At 45.3% G+C, this 21081-nt stretch overlaps 1 protein-coding gene across 1 annotated transcript in view; it reads left to right on the forward strand.

Annotated features, from left to right (window-relative positions):
- Positions 1 to 21081, forward strand: part of KIAA0825 (KIAA0825 ortholog) — a 100403-nt gene that overhangs the window by 66405 nt on the left and 12917 nt on the right. The window contains exons 11-12 of the mRNA XM_056849241.1: positions 4983 to 5096; positions 18146 to 18285. Coding sequence (XP_056705219.1) covers positions 4983 to 5096; positions 18146 to 18285 — 254 coding nt within the window. The remainder of the gene's footprint in view (positions 1 to 4982; positions 5097 to 18145; positions 18286 to 21081) is intronic.

The raw sequence follows: 21081 nt of genomic DNA on the forward strand, positions 1-21081 counted from the left end.
TGAGTGGATGCATTGGTAGTAGAATAGTGTAATTTCTTTGCTGGAATAACTACCGCAGAATGGACACAAAATTGGTTTTCAGTTTGTGTTCTGTCAGCTTCTCCTCTGAGGCAAGGGCATCTTATGAGTGGGTGTTTTCCTGCTCTTTCCAGGAGGCAGGACAAAGCTTTATTTCCTGTCGTCTTGGCGGGAAGACCGCCCCTAATCCCCAGTTTCCGTCCTGCCTTTGCTTGGAGTGCAGCGACCGTAGTCAGCTCCGACCGCAATCTATTTTAAAGAGAGATTGTTGTGTTCCTATCTTTTCCCATAGTGTGTCTATTTGTGATCAGCATTCCTCTCAGTTGTGCCGTTTCCCTCAGTGAGTCTATTCTTCCTCAATGAGTTTATTCCGTCCGTGCCTCCCACCCCCCACCCCCGTTCCCGTCTCCTCTAGCCAATTTCGGCTATAGTTAGACAAAATGGCCGACGCCATGGTGGGGAGGGAGGACGACCTCCTCTCAGTGGAGGATTATCAGAGCGGAGGGCTGGTCCATTCCGCCCAGAACGATAGCCCCTCCAATGGTCGCCCCAGCGAACCCTTAGGGACGTGAAAAGCGGCGGCGGCTCAGAGTGCAGAGAACGCGGAGCCCGCGCTTCAGGCGCACAAGAAAAAACTGCGAAAAGCTTGGATGAGTTTTCTTCCACAGTCACTTCAAATGTAATCTCTGCCCCTTCATTGCCACTATCTCTTCTGAGACAAAGGGAGGTGAATGCGGGTTCTTGTGCATGGAAGAGGATGCTGAGGAGCACTTGTGTCTATTGCCTGTGTGGCTTCTTGATTCCAGAGGTCCACCAGGGCATTGCCTGAGTTGCCAGCCGTGTCAGCAGGAAGTTTCTGCAGAGCCTTCAGGAAACTATTTGTATCCATCACTTTTGAGGGGAGGAGAACCATTTTGATTCATGACCTAGGTAGCATACATTAATGAACTAAAATAGTGAGACCTCACAGCCCTTGACTGCTGCATTTCAGTAACAAATGAAAGATTCTAATGTTTTTAGAAAAAATCTCCTAAAAACCATCCAATTATACTTCTTTCATTTTAGGTTTGTTAATTGGTCCATAAATACTGGTATTCCAATGATACTTCTGTTTACTAATTGCACTTTTCTACTATAAATGACCTAACTGTTATTACCAAATGTCCTGCAGGATCAACATGTCTTGTTCTTTCTTTTCCATTCTGTAAAGCACTCTGAATAAATACAACATAGGTGACATACTTGTCTGAACTATAGTCTGAACTGTACTGTCCAATATCATTTTCTTGTCATTCTTCATCTTTTCACTATATGACCATATATGCAACAGGTGTGCTTCTACTCATGTGCCTTGTGAATTTCGCTCTCTACTTCTCCCAATTAATTATTCTGCTTCTTTAAATAATTCATACATAGCTTAGCTTGTGAAAGTATTTTTTTGTATTTTCAAAAAGAAGTCAGTTGAAACACACACAACTTGATAGTGTACTGAATTTAAGATTATTTCTGACACAAAATTCTTTAAGTTCTACATTCAACATTATTAGGATTTCTTATTTAGGCATTCATCATTTCACACCAGCACTGAGATTTACAGGATCAGTTCTCACCTTGTCATATACTGCCGAGGAATAATACAGCTCCAGCACAGAATTTTGCCTTGGTATCAGATATTCTCACAGATGCTTTCCCCATCTTTGAGACTAAAGGCAGATGCTATAGCAAATTTTGTACATAAATAGTGCTACCCTAAGCAGAGTTATACCCCTCAAAGTCCATTGAACTCAGTGGGCTTAGAGAGGTGTAATTGCATTTAAGATTGCACTGGATGTTTATGCCTTTTTATCTATAGTTATGATTCAATTAGCATACTAAGAAAATTTAAATTTATAGTTCTGCTGTTAATATTGTCATTGCTAGCACCAGTCACAAAGATCTACTAAGCCAAACAAGTTCTTCATTGACATTATTCTCTAGCTAAATTTCTGGTATATGTTAATAAATTGTTTAACTTTTAAAATGCTTCTTTAAAATTTATCACAGTTTCAAAATGGTTTTAGAAATTTGGTTAGAATGGTTTCATCCAATCTTAGAATTCTGGCCATAAAGGTTTTTTTTCATGTGCTCTCAGCTTTGAAGAATTATACCTAATTTATACTGTTCATCCAGATTCATTAATCACTTAGTTAATATGGCATGTTCTTATACATATTTTAATGCAGAGATTTGTTTTTGCTTCATTGGTGCTTGCTCTATTTCTTATAGTGTACAAAAGATATTAGGTTGGATCCTACACTACCGCAAATGGTGTCAGTTTTCAAAAGTTATTTTTGCTGCCTCCTTTTCATTGCAGCCCACTAAGTCCCACTTCTAGCAATTCCTGAGTGCTAGGGGGTCTTTGGGAACAACTTGGGTTGTGACATTGTTAGAGGCTGCACCCAGAAAGGCTGTCTGTCTCTCCTACAGTCTTTTCCAGGCGACATCCCATGATGTTTCCAAGCAACCTATAACCTTAAGGATATCAGTGGGCTCCAGTGGTAAGGGAAACATCACTTCTTCAAACTTGCTGTGTTGACAGAAGTATAGGTTCATCTTCGTGGCTTCTGTGCAGTCCCACATGGGAACCGTGCTTGTGCAGGCCAGCCCCAGAGATAGATTCGAAACCTAACTCTCTCTAGAAGGTCCGGAGCTCTCTCCCTCCCCTCCAATGCAAGCCAGAGTTTTCCCGCTCAATCCAGTACATAATGGAGGTAGGGAGAGTGCTCCTTCCCTAAGTCCTGTCTTTGCCATTGTGGAGACAGGATGCTCCTCACTAGCTCTTCTGACTTATCTCAGCATCTTCACCAACTCCCCGGTCAGTATTTTCTCTTTTCCCCTCTTGTCGGTGCCACCTTCACTAAAAAGAAAAAAAATAGTTGTTTTCGGTTCATTCATGTTGTTACCAGCCTTTATTCTGTCCTTTATCCTGCTCAGTCTATTTTATTTATCTGGTCCCAACTTGATTCATGTCAGGGGCAGACCTTTCTGCCACATGACAGGGCTGCTACCTTGAGGTATGTGGTATTTAGATTTACCAGGAATAGGTTTCTGTTGGCTGAAGCGATTCAGAGGCTTTTAGGTCTCATAAACTCAACTACTTGTGTGGTGCCTTTTGCCTGCCTTTTTATGAGAACTCTGCAGAACTGGTTTTTGAGATCTTTCAATCTTCAGAAAGATTCATAATGGAAAAGGCTGTCCATACCTAGAAAGATAGTATGCTCCTAGGCATGGTGATCCTCATGGGGCAATCTATTATGGGCTTCTGTTTTTGGCATTCCCCTTTATGACCTCCAAGTTTTTACGGACACCTTGCTCTTGGGTTGGGGGGAACATTGTGGTTCCTATTGTGTTCGTGGACATTGGTCTACCTCCAAACAAAATTTACATATCAACTATCTAGAACTCAGCAGTTAGGTATACTTTGGTAACTCTTGCAGCCCTTGTCACCAATAAATAGGTTCTAGTAGCCACAGAAAATAGTACAACAAAGTTCTGTATAAACAAGCAAGGGGGCATAGGCTTGGTCGCCCTATCTATGGAAGCATCCCATTTGTGGCAATAGTCTATCCAGCATGGCACATCTTTAGAGGCCATGCACATTACTGGAGTTGCAAATTTGATAGCAGACTACCTCAGCAGAGAGACCACCTCCATACACAAATGATGCCTTATGATGTATTCCCTGTGCTTCTATGCTGGGGCTCATGTGGACCTCTTTGCTTCCCATCTGAATGTCAAGTATCCCCAATTCTGCTCTGTGGCTGTGACTGATGCAGTTCTTCACTTTCCCACCCATTTCTATCTGGAGCAGGGTTCTAGCCAAACTCATAGTGGACAACTCCTACTGCATTCTAATAGCTCCCGTCTGGCCCAGACAGGTGTGGTTTCCAACTCTCTGGTCCCTCTTCAGGGGCGTTTATCTCCCCTTGCTGGAGGCAAAGGACCTCCTACACATAGGCCCCCTCCATCATCATGATGTACAGTCCCGGCACCTAACAGTGTGGTTGGTGGAGAGACTTTAGACTGGTCCAATAGGGTTGCCCAAGTCCTCCAGATGTCCCTTTACCAGGAAGTCCTACGCTTCTAAATGGTCTAGATTTCTTCTCTTGGCATCTGTTTGTGGGATGCGACCCGAGTCTTGCCCTTTGAACAGTGTATTTGATTATCTGTTGAACTTAAAGGATAGTGGGTTGCCTGTAACCTCTGTTAAAGTACATCTCTCTGCCACCTCAGCTTTCCACGACTCAGTCAATGGTACCTCTGTTTTTTTCTGCCCAGATTTCAAAGATGTGTTTTTTAAATTTGTTTTGTTTTAATTATATGTATTTTTAAAGTTTGTTTTAATGTTTTTGATTGTTTGCTGCCTCGGTGATCTTAGGTTGGATGGAAAGATAACATTAAAATGTTTAAATAAAATTAATAATTATTTAATTTGAAGTCCAAAATCATGTGATATACAAAGACTCATGCTTCCAAATTAATCCACTAATAGATGTTAGTACTTAGTACTATTTCATTAGATTTTGTCATAAATCTTTGGGGGACCATTGTAATATACCACAAAAATTTAACAATGTAAAGATGATACCTTAAATCATAGGAATTATGTATTGTTTTTATAACAAGCTTCATCTTGAAATTATGGAGCTTGTATAATAGTGCTGCTAGGGGTTGACTCCTTCTTCATGCTGCCTTCCAAAGGCCACTCCTGAAGGATGGGGTAACATTCTGTAACAACATGATGGGGTATATGGGATTGGTGCTGACAGGAGTTGGTGGAAATCGGATGTCTCCCCCCCTTTTGTGAGCTGACCTTTTGTTTGAGCAACAAGCACTTTTGATCAAAGTGTTTCGATCTCCCCCCCCTTTCAGTGCTTGTTGTTCAACATAATGTTTTATGCTTCTGAATTATTTTTACTTTCCAGAACATTTCAGAGTGGTTTTGAGGATCCCTTTCCTTCACTTCTTTTGGAACCTCCTGTTACCCAACCATTACACTGGTTATCTGGCATAACAGAATTTTCCCCTTCATTTCTTAAGTGAGTATCTCCAGGTGATGTTGTCGAACAGAAAGTGTTCTATTCCTGTGATGCATACTGATGTTTTTATTTCCAATACATTATAATAATGTATTTTAAATCTAGTGTGAAAAACTGTCAGAATTTTATGACATATTTTCTGAAGGAATGGAACCAGTGTAAATAACATAAGAACATAAGAAAGGCCCTGCTGGATCAGACCAAGGCCCATCAAGTCCAGCAGTCTGCTCACACAGTGGCCAACAATGTGCCTCTAGGAAACCACAAACAAGACGACTGCAGCAGCACCATCCTGCCCGTGTTCCACCGCACCCATAATAATAGGCATGCTCCTCTGATACTAGAGAGAACAGGTATGCAGCATGACCAGCATCCATTCCAACTAATAGCCATGAATACCCCTTTCCTCCATGAACATGTCCACTCCCCTCTTAAAGCCCTCCAAGCTGGCAGCCATCACCACATCCTGGGGCAGGGAGTTCCACAATTTAACTATGCATTGTGTGAAAAAATACTTCCTTTTATCTGTTTTGAATCTCTCACCCTCCAGCTTTAGCAGATGACCCCGTGTTCTAGTATTATGGGAGAGGGAGAAAAACTTCTCCCTGTCCACTCTCTCCAAACCATAATTAATTTTATTGACCTCTATCATGTCTCCCCTTAGCCGCCTTCTTTCCAAGCTAAACAGCCCTAACCGCTCCCCATAGGACAGTTGCTCTAGTCCCCTAATCATTTTGGTTGCTCTTTTCTGTACCTTCTCAAGCTCTGTAATATCCATTTTTAGGTGTGGTGACCAGAACTGTACACAGTATTCCAAGTTTGGTCTCACCATAGATTTGTACAAGGGCAGTATGACATCAGCAGTTCATCTTCCGTCTTCGGTGCAGCCCCACATGTGGCACTGCGCCTGCGCGCAGGCCTGCCGCTGGAACTTTTTTACTAGCCTTAAACCTCAAGTGGGGATGCCCCTCCCCTTGGCAGGCGGGACCGGCCTTCGTGCCGAAACCCCCGCGTGCTCCTGAGCGGGGCATCCCCTCCCTCCTCAGTTCCTTCTTTGCCTCCGCCAAGAATGGAGCGTTTCTTCGCCTTTTCCTCAAATCTTCTTCAAGATGCTTCGACTGTGAGTTTTTTCTTATTCGGAGCTGCCGCTTAGGTCCGCCTAGCCAGCCCGCTTCAGATCTAGACGTTTGAGAGGATAAGCCCAGAGAGAAGAAGTCCTCTGTGCCTCGGTCCCCTCGGCCACGTGCTGAGGGCCGTGATGGCCTCGAAGACCCCTTTCAAGTTGTGCCCTAAGTGCGCCACAAAAATTCTGCATTCGGAGCAACACAAGCTGTGCCTAATTTGCCTGGCTGAGGGGCATAAAGTGTCAAAATGCGCAATCTGCCAAGGCTTCTCCACCCGGGCTCGAAACGCCCGCGCTAATAGCCTGAATGCAGAACTATGGAGAAAGGCCCTGACGGCTCCTTCCCCGTCAGCCGGTTCCAGGACACCCGGAGATACGCGGTCCATCCGCTTCGAACCTACTCCCGGATCCAGCTCGGATCCAAAATCTTTGGATCTGACCTCCCAGTCAGATCTCACCCATGTGGCTAAGAAGCGCAAGCACAAGACCAAATCCACGGTATTGGCAAAACTCATGCTTTACCCTTTTGAACCGTTAGCTCATGCACAGATGTCATTCCTCTCTGCCAAGGTAGCATTCCTCATCGCAGTTACGTCTGCTAGACGTGTAGGGGAACTAGCGGCTCTAAGAATTGACAGCCCTTTTCCCAGAATATTTAATGAGAAGGTGGTGCTACACCCCAGTATTAGTTTCAGACCTAAGGTGATCTCAAGTTTTCATATGGCCCAGGACCTGATCCTACCAGTTTTCTTCCCACACCCGACTTCTCGAGCAGAGAAGACCCTCCACACCTTAGACCTCAAGAGGGCCATACTTTACTACATTGATAGGACCAAACTCTTTAGAAAATCAAATTCACTCTTTATTTGTTACCAAGGTCCCAAGAAGGGCAAAGCCGCATCATCCCAGTCCATAGCTCGATGGGTAGTTTCTGCGATTAGAATCATGTATAAACAGGCAGGAGTAACATGTCCTTTGGAGATTAGAGCCCATTCCACTAGGGTGCTGGGCTCTTCCGCTGCTTTCCACAGAAGGGTCCCGATCGGTGACATCTGTAAGGCGGCGGCCTGGGCATGTGAAGACACGTTTGTCAGGCACTACGCACTGGACCTGCAAGCCAGAAGAGATGCGGATGTGGGCAGAGCGGTGCTTCAGACGTTGTTCTCCTAGATCGACACCCACCTCCTGATGGGTAAGCTTGCTAATATCCCACATGGGCTGCACCGAAGACGGAAGTTGAAAACACAGATGCACTTACCTGTAACTGCTGTTCATTGACGTCTTCGGTGCAGACACACATCCCTCCCTCCGACCCCGCTGTCGACCTAAAAAAAAACAAAAAAAGGAAAATTAATAAGAGGGACAGTTTAATCAGACAAGAGGAGTTTTTCTTGGCTCCACATTTACAGCTTTCCCTGACCTCTTGGGTCTGTAGTTTCACCTGTATGGGGCATGACTACCTGTTGCTCTATCATATGTATTGGTTGGCGGTGGGCGAGGAACTGAGGAGGGAGGGGATGGCCCGCCCAGGAGCATGCGGGGGTTTCGGCGCGAAGGCCGGTCCCACCTGCCAAGGGGAGGGGCATCCCCACTTGAGATTTAAGGCTAGTAAAAAAGTTCCAGCGGCAGGCCTGCGCGCAGGCGCAGTCCCACATGTGGGGCTGCACCGAAGACGTCAATGAACAGCAGTTACAGGTAAGTGCAACTCTGTTTTTTATTCTCTATTCCTCATCTAATTATGGCCAGCATGGAATTTGCCTTTTTTATAGCAGCCGCACACTGGGTTGACATCTTCATTGAACTATCCACTACCACCCCAAGATCCCTTTCTTGGTCTGTCGCTGCCAGCACAGATCCCATCAGTGTGTGTGAAGTTGGGATTTTTTACCCCAATATGCATCACTTTACACTTGTTCACATTAAAACTCATTTGCCATTTTAATGCCCATTCTTCCAGTATGTAGAGATCCTTCTGGAGCTCTTCACAATCTGATTTTGTTTTAACCACCCTAAATAATTTGGTGTCATCTGCAAACCTGGCTACTTTACTGTTTAACCCCAACTCAAGGTCATTGATGAATAGGTTGAAAAGCACCGGTCCCAACACAGATCCCTGAGGCACCCCACTGCTCACATCCCGCCATTGTGAGAACTGACCATTGATTCCTACTCTCTGCTTCCTATTTTTAGCCAGCTCTCAATCCATGAAAGGACTTGTCCTCTTATCCCGTGACTATGAAGTTTGCTTAGCAGTCTTTGGTGGGGGACTTTGTCAAAAGTTTTTTGGAAATCCAAATACACAATATCCACAGGCTCATTCCTGTCCACATGCTTATTGACGCTTTCAAAAAACTCTAATAGGTTAGTGAGACAGGACCTACCCTTACAGAAGCCATGTTGGGTTTTGCCCAGCAGACCTTGCCCTTCTATATGCTTGACAATTCTATCTTTAATAATGCTTTCCACCAATTTACCCGGAACAGACGTTAAGCTAACTGGCCTGTAATTTCCTGGGTCCCCCCTGGAACCTTTTCTTATCCATAGATAAGGGATTGGGAGTGAGTAATGGGACTATATAAACCTTCAACTGGCCTCTTCAGTTTATAATTCAAAGTCTGTTTATCCTTTCCTCACTAAATACTGACCTTACCTATGGTTAATGCAAACTAAATCTGGCAACCATTGTTTCAAGCCAGTTTGAAATCTATTTCATGTTAATTATGTTCAGTCTGGTGATGGGGATTCACACCAGGTAGGGAAGGGCCGATTGCGGAGGGTCCTTCTCCCTAATCTGTGAACATTTGTTCCTATTCTGTTAACAGACCATGATAGATTTGTACAAGCCTGTAATTATTAAGAACTGTCTTTATAATTATTTGTAATTATTCAAAACTGTCTTTGGGAGCCAGCGTGGTATAGTGGTTAAGGGCCGTGGTTTGGAGTGGTGGACTCTGATCTGGAGAACCAGGTTTGATTCCCCACTCCTCCACATGAGCGGCGGATGGTAATCTGGTGAACTGGATTTGTGTCCCCACTCCTACACATGTAGCCAGCTGGGTGACCTTGGGCTAGTCACACTCTCTCAGCCCCACCTACCTCACAGGGTGTCTGTTGTGGGAAGGGAAAGGGAAGGTGATTGTAAGCTGGTTTGATTCTTCCTTAAGTGGTAGAGGAAGTGGGCATATAAAAACCAACTCTTCTTCTTAATTTAAGAGTAAGTCTGTAAGATGGTATCTAAGAAAAAGTTTGGCATTTGTTATGGACTCTGTCATAAGCCCGCTCTGGGTCTATGTGTGATTCCATGTTGTGTGTTTGTGTGCACATAAAGCATGTTCCACCCAAGTTAGAAATCCAGCCTCCCACATTACCAGTGACATGGGGGACACTAGCAATCCTGAGCCCGGCCTTTGGCTGGGATGGGCAGGGTAGAAATATAATAACATAAAATAAAAATAGTAAAGGCTGCTCTGAGCATGTGCAAAGGGCAGAGTTTCCCAGTTACTTCAGCCCTTCTGTATGTGCATGTCTAAGCATGAGCGAGTGATTAAGGTGCGCAAGGAGGACTTTGAATCACAGACTTTGAATAACAGGAAAGCTTTATTGATACAAATTAACCTAGAGCAGAAGACAGGGGAAATAGCTATCAAGCCTATTGGTTACAGGTTTAAGGAAAAGAATAGTAAAAACACAAAGCTAAACTAAAGTTAACAGTACAGAAGAATTAACCTACAGTATCCCACCCCCCAAGATTTTCTTGGAACAAATGCACATCCTGACCCCCACCTGCTCCATGCAGGGGAATCCAACTTCCAGCATTTGAACAAAGACTAATGGATATTACCAATATTTTAACCCTTCCTACCTTTTCTGGCAGGAAGCCTCTTAACTAATCCAGATTCAGGGAACTCTCCCCCACATGGGGAGGTGAACCCCAATCTTCCAATCAGCCCGGGGCACACGTCCCACAAATCTCATTACCCAGATCATGTTTTACAACAGCTATCCATCTTGCCCTTCTTGGCAGGTTGAGCAAATGGTTATCCCTCTGTGGAAACTCATCTCTGCACCCTTAGGACCCTTGGTGCATTTTATGTTTCTCTTTCCTGGGAAAACAAGTGGCTGGCAGGATCCCAGGGACTCCCTGGTGTGCTTCTAAGCACCTTACGTTTCCCAGCCATGACAGACCCAACCAGCTTTTCTGCTGGTAAAAAAGGCAGGAGGGATTCCCTTTGACTACCAAGAGATCACGGGACTTGCTTGTACAAAAGCCATGTGGAATCGGGGCTATAGTATGAAGGGGAATTGGGTGAGACAGAGTGAAAAAGCTGACTGGATCCAACTCATTGTATTGATATTTGATTAAGGATATACCTTGTTTAATAAAATATCCTATGCAGTACTTTGGAAATAATATAACTCAGCAAGAGACGGCTGTACACCAGGGGTCTGCAACCTATAGCTCCAGATCCAAATGTCTCTTTGAAAATAGAATTAAATCTTGAAGTTAAGATATATTGGAGGGATAGGCAGGATGCTAAATAACCAGTATATAAAGGGAATAGCAGGCAAAGTTGAGGAAGGAGGGGCCTTGTGTTGCACCTTCCAGGCTGCAAATGCCATTGAGCTGCTGGTTCTTAAGGGGCCTTTGTCTAGTTTTAAAGCGCAGCTGTAGTGGAAAAGCCCCTGCCTGCCTGATGTTCTGAAAGCCAGGGGGGACTACAGAATGGGGTGCAAGCAGTCAGAGGTGGAAGGGTCTGGAGAAGGGTTTGTCATTTGATTGGGAATGGTTGCAAACTCACTTCCTAGCATTCTGGATTGGGGAGGGGGTGGCGAGGTGCCTGAATGCATACATACATGTATCTAACACAGTAACCAAGAATCTTTTATGGGTTTTATAAATGTTGGAAGCTGCCTTGAGTTCCGCAAGGGAGAAAGGCAGCTTATTAATGTTTCAGATAAATAAAGAAAACAAAGGTTTTTATGGAACTAAAGGGCTTCTTATATATGCTTTACAGAAAGGGAAATGATAGAAGTGAACAGTTGCCAGTAATCCAGGTGTGAACCAGGTGCAGACTAAAACAATCATACAGGCTGCTTTTGTGTATATTTATTACTTATTGGGAAGAAGAAGAGTTGGTTTTTATACCTTGCTTTTCTCTACCTTTAAGGACTCTCAAAGCGGCTTACAATCGCCTTCCCTTCCTCTTTCCACAAAAGACACCTAGTGAGGTAGATGGGGCTTAGAGAGTTCTGAGAGAACTGTGACTAGCCCAAGGTCACCTGAAAGGCTTCATGTGGAGGAGAGGGAAAGCAAACCCGGTTCACCACATTAGAGTCTGCCGCTCTTAACCACTCACAACAACCAGTGTGGCCACAGAAATGATGAATTACTAAATTGGATATTTTTAGTTATGCAAATTAGCTTATTTATTCTGCTGTTTGTTGTTCTCCCATTGATGCAGTTTGATTCTTTAATTTTGAAAGGTTACTGACCCTTGCAGTAATATTTTATAGTCTAAGGAAATATGTAAAACTTTATTTGAAAAAGTAGTTACTGTAAGATAGGACAGGCTACTTAATTCTGGAAAGCACTTTCTTTTCATTGTGTTCTTCAGATTTGGTATTTTTAGAACTTATTGAATGTTTAGAAGCAAATGAATAATTTTCTTTCTGTTTGAATAAGTGTAATAATGATTTACATATGAGACATATGCTATCAACTGTACTGTCATTCCCTTTCTAACTTTGGACCAGAAGTCCTCCCACATCCATTTTACAGCTTATTTATGCTCCCCACAACATTTTGGAGTGTGCATTTTCCCCAGTGACTTCCATTTTTTGAAAGTGATTGCTATAACTTTTTATGTTTATGCTGGAAAAAAAATGAAGTATGTTTTAACTTGTATTTTATTAAATTCCTCTGGCTCCAAATTCTTGGGTATTTGTTTCTGGCATGAAGGATGCTAATACAGTACAATATGACAGCCATGATGATAAGTTTCAATATAATTTGAAGCTGGATTAGTATGGCTCATAATTAGCACAGCTCTGAATTGGTCTTGATCAAAGACATGTTGTGATTGAAGAAGCATCAGAGATAATCTGAATGCTCCTTCATTACCAGTGCAATTCTAAACAGAGTTGACCTCAGTGGACTTTGGGTGTAACTATGTTCAGGTTTGCACAAAATAGGCTCTGATCCACAATAAATGGGCTAGGCTTTATAGTGTTTCAGGACCTTTTACTTTTAACAATTTCATTTTGTATTGCAACAAAACCAATACTCTTATTAATCAGTAATTGGTTTAAACAAGCAGGATACCTGCAACACCTTGGGGGCATTTCATTTCCTCCTCCCCCACTGTTTCCTCTTTTGCTGTCCTGAAACTCCCCATAGCCTCTCCTCTTTTTCTTTTTCCTTCAACATACCTTTATCCCCCCACCCCCATCTTCATCTTTCCCTCGTTCCCTGTCTTTGACAGCCTTTCCCTGGGAAAACTCAGGCCAAGTTGTGCAAGGCCAGATCAGATATCGGCTGAGCTAGGTGCGTTTGCACAGTGGGAAACCTGCAAGGACTAGTAGGGGCCGTGTCACCTCCCCTGTATCCCCCTCCCCATTTTTTTTCTTTCCCTTCCACTGGCAGCCCCTGTAACCTCAACTTTCTCTGCTTCCTTCTCACCCACCAACCAACATATGTTTTATCCCCTCTCCATCTTCAGGTATATTTATTATTGTTAACTTCATTTATACACCACCATTTCCCACAATTAGGGACCCAAAGCAGCTTATATCATTCCCCTCTCCTCTATTTTATCCTCACAACAACCCCATTGAGGTAGCTTAGACTGAGAGAATATGACTGACCCAAAGTCATCCAGTGAGCACCATGGCAGAGTGGGGATTTAAACCAGGGTCTCCCAGATCCTAGTTTGAAACTCTAACCACTACATCACACTGGCTTTCATCGGATGGCTGCTGTTGAACAGTAGCAAATAGTCAGGGCTGTGTGAGCCAAGTGGTAGCAAGTCACTCGGTGGTTGCTGGCCCTGATGAGTCCTTCCTTAAAGGCCAAAACAGCCCTGGAAAGGGCCCTGCTCCCCTGGCTTTTGTGACAGAAACCAAGCCTAGCAACAGCCACTGAGGATATTAGTTTGTTAGAGCCACCTGGGCTGCCTCTGTCATTTCGGTCAGCTTTAACCCCCCCCCCCCATGCATTTTTTTAAGATTTCAGATTTTTCTGCAAACCTGGAGTTTTTCTCACATTTGAAGAAAAGGTCTCACTTATCTATCCATGGCTTTAGTCTCTGGATTTGAGTATCCACGGGACCATGTTGAGAATTAGATTGATGGATTATATATATTGACCTTTATTTTGTGACAGTGCAATCCTAAACATACTTACACCCTTCTAAGCCTTCGAGTCAGTGGATTTAGCAGGGTGTGGTTGCATTTAGGATTGTACTGTAAGAACCCTGTCTAAAGCTCTATTGAAACATTCCAATTTAAATGTAACAGTGGTGTAGTGGTTTTATTGGGGGTATTGTGTCAGTGATTGCTCTGTGGTACAGTTCGTACTACAGTTCATTGATACCACATTAGGGTATCTATACCTTGTTACACATGATTTGGAGAAAGTGAGGCTGCCAATAGCTCCTCTGTGAGGTATCAAATTATAAAAGCTGGCTTCAAATTGCACTGGTTTTGTGGGAGTTAATGCAAATCATCACTTGCTCTTTTCTTATTACAGAACTGAACATTTCTGTATACCATATTTATATATAGTTCACCTTTTGCCTCTTCGAGTGGTTAGCCTTGTGTTCACAACTACATGAGCTTGGAGGATAAGAGAACATATGCCTCTCCATATGTCCAATATAAAAATTTTCAGAGTCTTTACTGGTGTTACCATCCTGGCTGCAGGGAATATCTATAGTACTCTATTTTCCCTCTGAGTGAATAACGTCATTGTACATTTCAATTTGCATGATGCTGTAAGAGCCAAGAACAAGTAAATATACTGAAAGGCAATAACGGCCCATCTGGTCAATGACAGTTAAGCTTTATGACTACCCCCAGTGCTCCATTAGTTGATTTAAGTATTATTTGTGAAATACCTAACTGCCCAAAGACCTTGCTTTTTGTCACAGGTAGGGACTGGAGGGAGATGCTGTTGCTAACTTGCACAGTGTCACCTTTGCAATGGTGAAGAGAAGTTGTAATAGCAAGTAGTAATAAAAAGGAGATAAGACTAATTTTCTGAACATTATCAAATAAATTAGAAATCTTGCAGCCCATTCCTGAGGCTGGGGGGCAAATCACCTTAGGAGACAGCATCACCCCTACACTGGCGTCCGTGCCACTTGGGCCATGCAAACTGGCACAGATGCTGGCGTGGGGCCACTTACGCTAGCCTGTGTGGACCGCGGCGGCAGCGCAGCCCTCAGATGCCGGCACAACCCCCTCCAGCATTCTCCTGGTGCAAGTCCCTGCACCGGCGTCCTGGGAGATATTCCTGCGACGTCCCTTTCGCCCTGGGACGCTGGCACCTTTTTGGTGGTGCAGGCCCGCTTTCCCCTATGGAGGGAAAAAAAACCTTTTTTCCGATTTTTATATTGGGGGAAAAGACTTTCCCCCCTCCGTGGTTGCCGGGAAGCCTCTGAGGCTTCTCAGCTGCACTGTCCTGGCCGCCGTGGTTCACACACCCCCTTACACCGCGGTTCACGCTGTGAAACTGTTTGTTTATTGGACAATCAATCATAAAATTCAGCTATATAAGATAAAGCCTTTAAATTTAATGTATATTTCCTGCAGAGATGCAAATATGAGTGAATCTCTCTAGGCAGTCCATGCTTGAACATGGGATTAGCTCAGTGACCACAAATAACAACAGTTTGGACCTACATAGTAATTTCTCTCTGGCAAAGAAATGAGAGCTCTAATATAAGCCAAATGAATTTACTTTCAAACTCAACTCAAAAAGTGTGTATTTCATTTTTCTCTCCCTTTGTGTAAAGAACTTGAGTAGGGGCACAATATACCCATGTATAAGCCGTATATACCCATGTATAAGCCGACCCGCGTATAAGCCGAGGTGCCTAATTTCTCCCCAAAAATGGGGAAAAATTAGGCACCCACGTATAAGCCGAGGGTCGGCTTATAACCCCTCCCCCCCGCAGGCTTACCTGACAGGGCTCCCGGCGAAGGCAGTGGTGGCGGCGGCGGGCCCCCCCGCAGGAGGCTTCCCCCGGCCCTTCCAGGGCAGGGGGGGGGAGCCAGGCGCGCTCGGCACCGGCTTTCCCCGGCCCTTCCAGGGCGGAGGGAGCCAGGCGCGCTCGGCACCGGCTTCCCCCGGCCCTTCCAGGGTGGAGGGAGCCAGGCGCGCTCGGCAGCCGGCTTCCCCCGGCCCTTCCAGGGCGGAGGGAGCCAGGCGCGCTCAGCAGCCGGCTTCCCCCGGCCCTTCCAGGGCGGCGGGGGGGGGGAAAGCCAGGCGCGCTCGGCAGCCGGCTTCCCCCGGCCCTTCCAGGGCGGGGAAGGGGAGCCAGGCGCGCTCGGCAGCCGGCTTCCCCCGGCCCTTCCAGGGCGGGAGGAGTGTCATGAGCGGGTTCCCTGCTTCAAACGACGCATGGCAATCTTTGCTTTTTCCCCCCGGTGGGGGTCTTCGAACCGGCGTCGTAGAGCGCACAAGAACTCATCCAGGGATGCCAAAACTCGGGGCATAGTTTCCGCCGCTGTCACTGCCCACTCCACTGCCTCCTTCTCCAGCAGGCTGATCACATACCTGACCCGAGCTTCTTCCGAGGCAAAGGTCTCCCCCTGGTCCTTCATAAAGCCGGAGATTTGGAGTAAGAAGTGAGACAACTGTGAGCTGGACCCGTCGAAAGATACCTTCAGGTCTCTGGCCGTAGGGCGTCTGGGCGTGGGAGCCTCCCCAACAACGAGCGGTCCTGTAGTCGGCCGTGAACCCGTTTGGGATTGTTGCACGGGCTGTCCAAGCCCCCTCACTGCCCCTAGAACGGCTGCCAGGTCTCGCTGCAAGGTATCTAGCTGAGTCTGCAGGTCCCGATTCTGCAGAACGAGCATCTGATTCTGTCCGCGTATCAGAGTGGCCGCTTCTGCAGTGAGGGTCGGGGTGTGAGCGAGCGTGGGGTCCTTCCACCCTTCCCCTTCTCCATACCAAGCGGCCAGCGGTCCCCGGTAGAAGTCGCCTCCTGGTTCTGACGCTGCTCTCTGCCGCTGCCCGGTCTCCGAGAATCGGGGGGTCCACGTCGGCCTCCCAGGGACATCGGTAGGCCCGGGTGGGCGCTGCTCCGGGGTCGCTGCTCCTTGACCAACCTCAATATCAGCGGGAGTCTGCCGAAGCTCCTCTCCCGCGTTGAGCGGGACCGAGGGTGGTGCCGACATCCTAATACTACTTCTAACCCGAAAACAAAAAAGGTTGGGATTGTAACGTACTGTCAGGTTCTAGGACTCCGTTGCCTCTCAGGAATCATCCACTTTACTCCAGACGTTAGCAGAGAGTTTAAAGTAGAATTTATTTGAAAGGAAGGGTACAGTAACCTATGAAACACAACGTTACAATGGCGCCAAATCATTTGGAGGGTATTCTTATAGAGTACACACACTAGCATGTTTACAAGTAACATCTTTGAAATGCAAAACATCAGAGGTTCCCCAATACCAAGAGAGAGAATTCACACCTTAAGATCAGAGCAGGATTACAATCAGGAAGTCACTTTGAAGTGGAGATCTCTCGAGCCTTTTGGCTGTTGTCTCTTCCTTCCCACGGGAAGGAGAGATGAAACGAAAGCCACCTCGCTATCCCGGGTCCGATTGCATGCCCTCGCTGACAAGGAGCCAGGCGCGCTCGGCGGCGGCATCCACGCGGCTTTGCAGCGGCCGCAGGAGGCCCTCACAGGGCACTCCTGGCCAAGGGAAGCCGCATGGGCCCGGCAGCGGTGGCAGCGGCGATGGCAGCGGCAGTAAGTTGCTCCCTCCCTCCTCCCTCCTCCCCCTCCCCCCTCCCCTCCCCTACCGTATTGACCCGCCCTTTTTTTGGGCTGTAAAACTCGGCTTATACGCGAGTATATACGGTACTGGGAAGTTCCCTCATGTAATCCTCAGGAAAACCAAAGGGAACTGTCCAAGATATGGGTAGTTTATCCATTTCAATGGGAAGAGCTTCCTAGAATAATGGGCTCCCATTAGCTGGAATATTTTGGAATTTCTATAGCCAGGCTAGCTAGTATCGATACCACCTAATAATTTCTGTTTAGCACCATATTCCAGGAATAACCTTGTTAGTCTGCTGGCGCCAAAATGACAAAGAGTCTTGATTTCAAAAGATGTCACAAAAACAGTTTAAAGTGTATGCTTATTGTTTCTAGCACTGGTCTTTAGTTAGCCATTTCCAGGTCCAACTCAGTAGGTGTTTCTGTTTTATAGACAGGACATATTTTTGGAGACTGTAATTCTGCCTTATAGTATTTGTTAGTAGTATTATAGTATTTCAGTATTTGTTACTTATTCATTTTATAGGCTTGATTTCAAATATTTTATAACATCAATCTAAACAATTAAATATAACACTGAACTATTATATAATGCGTCAAATTTATTCAGGCATTAAAATCATTTTTGCCTCATGAAACAAGAGCATACAGGGTCCCAATGAAAGAGATAAGTGAGGTTACTTTGTATCAGTTATAAATTTGGCAGTCTACCAAATGTTAATTTGCTTTTAGCTAGTTGAGATTAAATGTAATTCCTTCCCTGAGCAGCCTTAAAGTAAGCAACCATGAAAGCATTTTCAGAATAATCTGGGAGGAACTGACATTTAAAGGAGTTAGCATTACATCTGCACTTTAAGGCTATTAATTTCATAGATAAATTAACTACATTATTCTGTCTTTATCTTACATTTTGAAAGGACTCCATCAGCCAGAGAAATGGCAGCTTGGGGTCAACTGAAACTGCTCTTATCCCAACCGCATTGTAATTGGAACTTGCTTTTGGAAACACTGCTACATCACGATTGTCTCCTAGTAAAAATTTTATTGAGAAGTTCCAGTAAGTATCGATGCTATCTATATTTGTAATAGTATCACTGTGGAAATACAAACACACTATTCAGGATTGTCACATGTTTCACTGATTAAATATTAGTGGATAAATTGTAGGCAGATTGTGATAAATTGACATAAGGGCATATCCTCAGCCAGTTGCATACCTTTCATTACTGACATACTTTTTATATCTGAATATTTGCATTTTGATCATAGATGATGTATTGATAAGGGAGATCATTTTCACAACACTGGTTCAGTATGCCTTTAAGAATCAATTGATATCTCCTTAGATTATTAGACTTTATTATTCAAACTAGTGTGTCATATCCAACACAAAATTTATGTTTGCCTTAGAGCTCTCACACAAACAGAAATGCAATAAAAAGATCACGGTAGCAAATTGTGCTGAGTCATACTTGCATTTCTGCACAACATCTTGTGTCACCAATTTCTGGGCACTATAATATGTAGGGAGGAAAGTGGAATGTGCTGCACATGTTCTTGTTGAAGCAGAACTGTGCTGAATCTCTTTCCGCTTGTGTATCACTATATCAAACCCAGTGGTTTTTAATCTGGCATGATATCTTTTTTCCCTTTTGTTTTTTGCTGTCAAGTTCCAACTGACTTATGGCAAACCCTGTGGGGTTTTCAAGACAAGAGACATTAAGAGGTGGTCTGCCATTGCCTGCCTGGTTAAGAGGTTGTCTGCCCGGACTTCCCTGGTGGTCTTCCATCCAAATACTAACCAGGGCCATCCCTGCTTAGCTTCTGACATCTGACAAGATCAGGCAAGCCTGGACCATCCAGGTCAGGGCATGATATTCTTAGGGTGAAGCTAGATGGCCATTTGTCAGCAATGCTGATTCTGTGAACTTAGGAGATCATGAGAGGGAGAGCAGGAAGGGTTGTGTCAGTGTGTGGCTCTTGTGGCCCTTTCTTACATGCCCAGGGTAATGCTGATTGCCACCTTGGGGTCAGGAAGCAATTTCCCTCCAGGCAACATTGGCCAGGGATCCAGAAGGGGTCACTGGGGGTGTGGGAAAGATAGTTGTGAATTTCCTGCATTGTGCAGGGAGTTGGACTAGATGACCCTAATGGTCCCTTCCAACTCAATAATTCTATGATTCTAGGGGCATCCCTGCTTAGCTTCTGACATCTGACAAGATCAGACAAACCTGGGCTATCCAGGTCAGGGCATGATATTCTGGGGTGCAAGAAAGATGAGACATGGAAGATTTATCCTCAGTCTTCTGAAGTTTTGATTTTAACTTACAAATTAACTGCAGTCTACTAGATTAGAACATTAGTTCTTGGTGAGGAATTTAACTGTTACTAGCCATATTTCCCAATCCACATCACACATGCCTCTGAAGCTGCTGTTTGCCCCAGTGCAGCAAAAAGGTGTCTAAATGTGTACCTGAGCAGGGCTAATGGCAGCTTCAGTAGAGTGATTTGTATTGGGCAGATGTTGGGGGGGGGTAAATTCCCCCTTCCACCAGCACAAACCTCCAGCAGCTGAATTTAAGTAGTGTTCATGCTTGTTTTGGCACTTAGAAAATGTCAGCCCTTGGCCCACAGAACCAGAAATCACCACAAAGTCATATAGAGTCCAAACAGATGGCTTTTACTGGTCAAATAGGCATACAGTGCAAACGAATAAAATGACAGCTATGAGAGACTCACTAGCTGGGAGATATTATAAGGCAGGAAAGGCGGGAGATTACACGCATAGGCTGAATACAGTTTCCCAGGAGCTGAGTTCCCAGGCCTAGGTATGCGACCTTGGGGGGCAGACAATACAGCGCAGAGACAGAGACAATAACGAAACCGAGATAGCAGCCTGACATTCTGCTCCCCTTAAGGCCCCCTCCCAGTTCGCAAGGGGGCTGGCCTATCCGGGTAAGCAATGTGAAAGGCGTCGACGAGGTCGGGGGCGGAGACATCCCGTGCGCGCACCCATTCGTCATAGGCAGGGGGGAAATGTTTCCAACGGACTAAATATTGCAGGTTGCCATGGTGAACACGGGAGTCAAGGATCTTGGAGACTTCGAAGTGTTCCTCCCCCCCCACCATGATGGGTTGCGCAGGAGGTGGGTCCGGATGCCACTGTGGAGAAGCAACATGGGGTTTGAGGAGGCTAATGTGGAAAACAGGATGCACACGCCTCAAGGATTTGGGGAGAGCCAGTTCCACCGTGACAGGGTTTATGACCCGGGTGATGGGGAAAGGGCCAATGAATTTAGCACTGAGCTTATGGCACGGTTGGGTGGAACGGAGATTTTTGGTGGAAAGGTAAACCAAAGCACCCACTTGCAGATCACCCCCGGGGGAGCGATGTTTGTCAGCTTGCACTTTGTATTTACGTTTGGCCCGGTCGAGGTTGCTAACGAGCCAGGGCCAAGTGGTACGGAGGGCGTGTGCCCAGGAGGCAATGTCGGGGTTCCCCTCCCCCTCCACATCATCTGCAGGAGCGATGGGACTGAAATCTTGCCCATACACAGCAAAAAATGGGCTAAAACCTGTGGATTGATGCATGGCATTATTGTAGGCATATTCTGCTAAAGGTAACAGTTCCACCCAGTTATCCTGGTGGTAGTTAACATAACAGCATAAATAACATTCAAGTACAGCATTGACACGTTCAGTTTGACCATCAGTTTGAGGATGGTATGCACTAGACAACCCTTGTTCCACTCCCACCAACTTGAGGAAAGCTTTCCAAAACTTAGAAACGAAACCACTTCCGCGGTCACAAATTATCTTACGCGGAAACGAATGTAAACGAAAGATATGCGTC

This window comes from Euleptes europaea, chromosome 4, assembly GCF_029931775.1.
Source record: "Euleptes europaea isolate rEulEur1 chromosome 4, rEulEur1.hap1, whole genome shotgun sequence".
Classification (NCBI taxonomy): Eukaryota; Metazoa; Chordata; class Lepidosauria; order Squamata; family Sphaerodactylidae; genus Euleptes; species Euleptes europaea.